This window comes from Pygoscelis adeliae, unplaced genomic scaffold (assembly GCF_000699105.1).
Source record: "Pygoscelis adeliae isolate BGI_AS28 unplaced genomic scaffold, ASM69910v1 Scaffold709, whole genome shotgun sequence".
Classification (NCBI taxonomy): Eukaryota; Metazoa; Chordata; class Aves; order Sphenisciformes; family Spheniscidae; genus Pygoscelis; species Pygoscelis adeliae.
This window is the reverse complement of record NW_008825605.1, coordinates 130,351-134,441: the sequence shown is the minus strand read 5'-3', so window position 1 is coordinate 134,441 and position 4,091 is coordinate 130,351. Positions and strand designations below refer to the sequence as shown.

General features: G+C 53.8%; 1 protein-coding gene across 1 annotated transcript in view; it reads left to right on the top strand.

Moving 5' to 3' along the window:
• The window catches only part of PI4KB (phosphatidylinositol 4-kinase, catalytic, beta), a 20,799-nt gene that overhangs the window by 11,531 nt on the left and 5,177 nt on the right, over positions 1 to 4,091 (top strand). Inside the window, 1 exon segment of the mRNA XM_009332556.1 lies at positions 3,968 to 4,091. This exon segment is cut by the window's right edge and continues 5 nt beyond it. Coding sequence (XP_009330831.1) covers positions 3,968 to 4,091 — 124 coding nt within the window.

Below are 4,091 nucleotides of genomic sequence, written 5' to 3'. Positions count from 1 at the left end.
AAGCCCCGGGGGGCGGGGGGGGGCCCGGGGTGCCCATTTCCCCCCCCCCCCAAAAAAAAGGCAGCGAGGGAGAGAGAAACCCTCGTACCGCCAACGAACGGCGGAGGCAGGGGAGGGACTTGGCTGATGCTGCAGATATCGGTCTGAGCAGTCGCTGACCTTTGCGTGGCGGTGTCTGCAGATGAAAGAGGAAATGCTGTTTCCTTGAATTTTACTTAAAAGTTCTCTGCCAGATGGGATTTTATTTGCTTTTTCCACGAATCATTATTTTTCCCCCTTCTGTGTGTTCAACTTTCAATCAAAACCCAGCGTTTCCCTAATAGAGCGTTTTTCTTTCAAAATGAGCCTTTTTCATTATTTTTTATTTTTAATCAATAGCATCTTCCTCATCTGTGTCATTTTCCTGCCAGTGGGTGTGTGTTCTCCGTCTGGGATTCCCAGTGGGCTTCCACACGTTGAATATGTAGTCCATGATCAAAACCACTTACCCGGGCAGCGGTGCCTTGCGTAGCCCCCATCCTCCAGGATGGGGTTTATATGGGGAACTCCAGCCTTTTTAGCCTTTATAAAGCGTTATTTGATGCGTACCCAGCTCCCGTCCTTCTGTGCCTTCAGAGGGACAATTTTCACACCTTTTACGCGTGGCACGGTGCAGGCAGGAGCGTTGACTCTGTGGTCATGTACAGACACAGGGCACAAGGCTTGTACCCCTGAGCACACCCCGATGCAGACTCCTCCTTTTATTTTTTAGAAATCTCCTCCAACTCCACTGTTTTTAAGGGCTGCGAGGGACGGTAGGATGCTCAGGCAGCCGTGGGTGCTGGCGGTTGAGTGGGAGGTAGGGCACCGGGCTCTGAGTCCCAGTTTACCCACCCAAATTTAGGTAAGTTGCTTTATTTTTTCCCTCTCCTGCTCCTCCCGGCCAAGCAAAGGCAGCGACGTCTCTTCCTTCAGTGGCTTTTTGAGGCTTGGCGTCGGTAGAGCGCTTGCAGGCTCCTCCGTCCCAGGCGTCGCAGGAGCGTCCTCGCAGTCCTCCGGCTGCGGCGGTGGTTGTTGCCATCACCTCATTCACCTCGACCGTGCCACCCATCTCGCCGTCACCCGGGGCTGGGTGGTAGCGAGCGCCCGTTCCTCTCCCCTGGGGCAGGAGACCTTTTGTTCCAGGCTTTGCAGACCCAGGTTGTTTATCCAGGGCAGATGGTTATTGCAGCAGCTCGGGCTCTTTGCAAACATTTATGCCAAATTTATAAACCCGCTTGCAGGCACCTGCACCGAGCTGAACGGTCACAGCATTTATAAATCGTGGCAGGTATCAGTTATCAGCGCTGAAATCCTCATGGCAGGCAGCTAAGCTAAAGGGACCGGGTAGCAGCTCTGCTCCGCACTGCTGAGTAGTTTCCAACTCTGAGTAGATCAGGTGGTTCTCGCTCCCGTGGAGTGAGTGACCGTGGGCAGCAGAAATGGGGGGTGGCCACGATTTTGCTGTATAAAGCTCTGAAATGACAAATTGTGGTGGTTTGAGCGGAGGAGAGGTGGGACGTCAGGGTAAAGGTAGGTAGAACAGCGGAAAACACTTTGGCAGCTGAGGCTGGAAAGCATTCCAAATTAACCCCCCCTGTTTTTTGAGATGCTTAAACCTCACCCAGGCGTGATGGCTGTGCAGAGCTGGACCAGCCTTGGCCCTTCCCTGCGTCGTGATGCCTCCGGCACTGCTCCGAAGCTGGGTCTCCCTCCTCTGCCGGTCCTGTAGCCAGGAATGGATCTGTGTCATCGTCCCTGCCCGGTCCTGGGAAGCAGTTTGAACTCATGTGGGGAGAAGGACGCTCCTGGAGTGTGTCCTGGCAAAAACCAAACACAAAGCCCTGCCTAATTTAAGAGCAGGAATATTTTTTTTTCAAAGCGCTGCCAGTGAAATGTTTTGCTGTAGTAGAAAGTAAATGGTAGAAAGTAAATATTTATGTTGGCTCAGAGCAACAGAAGGATCCTTCGGGTGGTCGGATGAGGGAAGAGCATCTCCCGTCCTCCCTCTCTTTGCTTGGCTTCAGGACCGTAATATTAATGAACCAGGGCAAAAGCAGCTCTCCGCAGCCCAGCTTCGGCGTGACAGGCTTTCTGCAGCTCTTCGGGCAGGCTGGAGACAGCGTTTCCTGCGATGGCTCGGGCCAGGGACGGCCCCAGTTCAGCTGATGCCATTTTCTGAAGCTGCTTCTCCATAACAGGATGCGAAACTTCCCGTGCTGAGTCCCCGATAACGCCGAAGACCGGAGCAGCGCTCGGTGGGATGCCTTTGGAGCAGGACGGGATGGGGAGGACATTTCCCGGCCTCGTGTTTCTGGCTGGAGGAGCCGAGACCTGAAGGTTTTCAACCAGAGCATGAACATCGGAGGTGCAGACTGAGTCATGGAGGTGGCAGGGCGCTCCCGAGGTCGGCAGGGCTTCGCTCCACTCGCTGCGAAACAGGGAGAAGATGCTTCAGGAGATGCTTTGGGATCCCTGGAGAAGAAGGGGTTTAAAAACTGCCTATGCTTGTGATACGCAGATCGATACGTGTCTGAACCAGGAGGACTTTGCTCGTGGTCTGCTCCTGCATGTGGGCACCTTCTCGCCTGGGCACCATCCCAAATTCCCAGGCATTTTTTGCACAGAGACCTCAGAGTGGGCGAGAGGGTACAAGGCTATTTTGGTGACAATATCAACTACGTGCCAAACCTGGAAACCTGCCTCGACCAGAGAGCAGAAGGTCCTTAGAGGAGCAGGGACGTTGCAGCCATCGGGGTTCGATGGAAGAGGCGTCGGAAGAAGCAGAGCATCCTTTGAATATCGTTCGGCTTTTTGCAGAAATTGGATTAAATGCAATCGAGCAAAACAGTCCCGGAGGTCAGGGAAGCGTTGGGGCACAGGGTGGGCTGGGTGGCAGGAGCCGAGGCAGAGCAGGGTCCGGCCAGGACCAGGTCCTTTCCAACCCATCGGGGAATGGAGCATCAGCTAGTGCAGGGTTTTAAATATTTATCCTTTGCCTGGTAGGTGAAAGCGATATCGCTGGGTTAGATGTGTGCAAATGCTTCCTCCTGTCCCGAGGACGCCTCTGCTGCACTTGCTAGCAAGGTGGGCAGGAGAGCAGAGTGGAGGAAAGGACAGGAAGGATTTTTGGAAGGATTTTTGACGTGGACTACAGATACAAACGATTCCCCCTTGCCCTTTCCCAAAAGGGAACCACCAGACTGATCCTTCTCCTTTTATCATCCCTTTATTTTGCTGTGCAGCCGTTCCCGGCTCTCCGATGTTTTTCTTTGCTTCCTTTTCTCACGCTCCGTAGCTTTTTGCATGTGCATTTCCAGCATGATTGTACAGTGAACACTTTGCAAGTTTAATTCTGCATCTTAAATGGCAAAATCAGCCGCAATCGTTTGTTGTTCTGATCTAAAAGCTTGAAAAAGTCAAACAGAGAGATCGGCTTAAGCCACAGGGTGCCGGGGGGAGCTCCTGGGTCCAAGGGGCTTCCTGAATCGCAGTTTGATCTTTGCAAAATGGTCGGGTTGCTGAGCCACAATCGAGGCTTCGGGGTGAGGATACGACAAAAAAATGAGCGCCGAGCCGGGGACGAGGCTGATTCACGCTCCCTCTGCTGGCTGCGGGCTCCTGGCCGCCGCGGCCCTGGGGATCCGGGAGCTTCTGGTGGGGATGTCGGCTCCGGAGTTTCGGGGAGGAGGATTTCTGGACAGCACAGCGGGAGGGGAAAAAGTGCTTTGATCGTGCCCTGCTCTGCTTCCGGATGATGAGCCCGGCTCTCCGGTCACAGGAGCATCATCCGAGAGCGGGGAAGAGGGTGGGATGGGAAGAGCTTCTTTCTCTATCTGGAGTTTATCCTTTTAGACTGCGGAGCCTGGTTGCAAAACTGCCGATGTCTTATCAACCTGCTGCCTTTATAACACTCTCCCTCCACCCTTCTTCCCTAAACCTTTTTTAGCCTGTCAGACTTGCTCCCGAGAGAGAATTCATCAAATCCCTGATCGCCATCGGGAAGCGCCTGGCCACCTTGCCGACCAAAGAGCAGAAGACCCAACGGCTCCTTTTGGAGCTGTCGCTGCTGA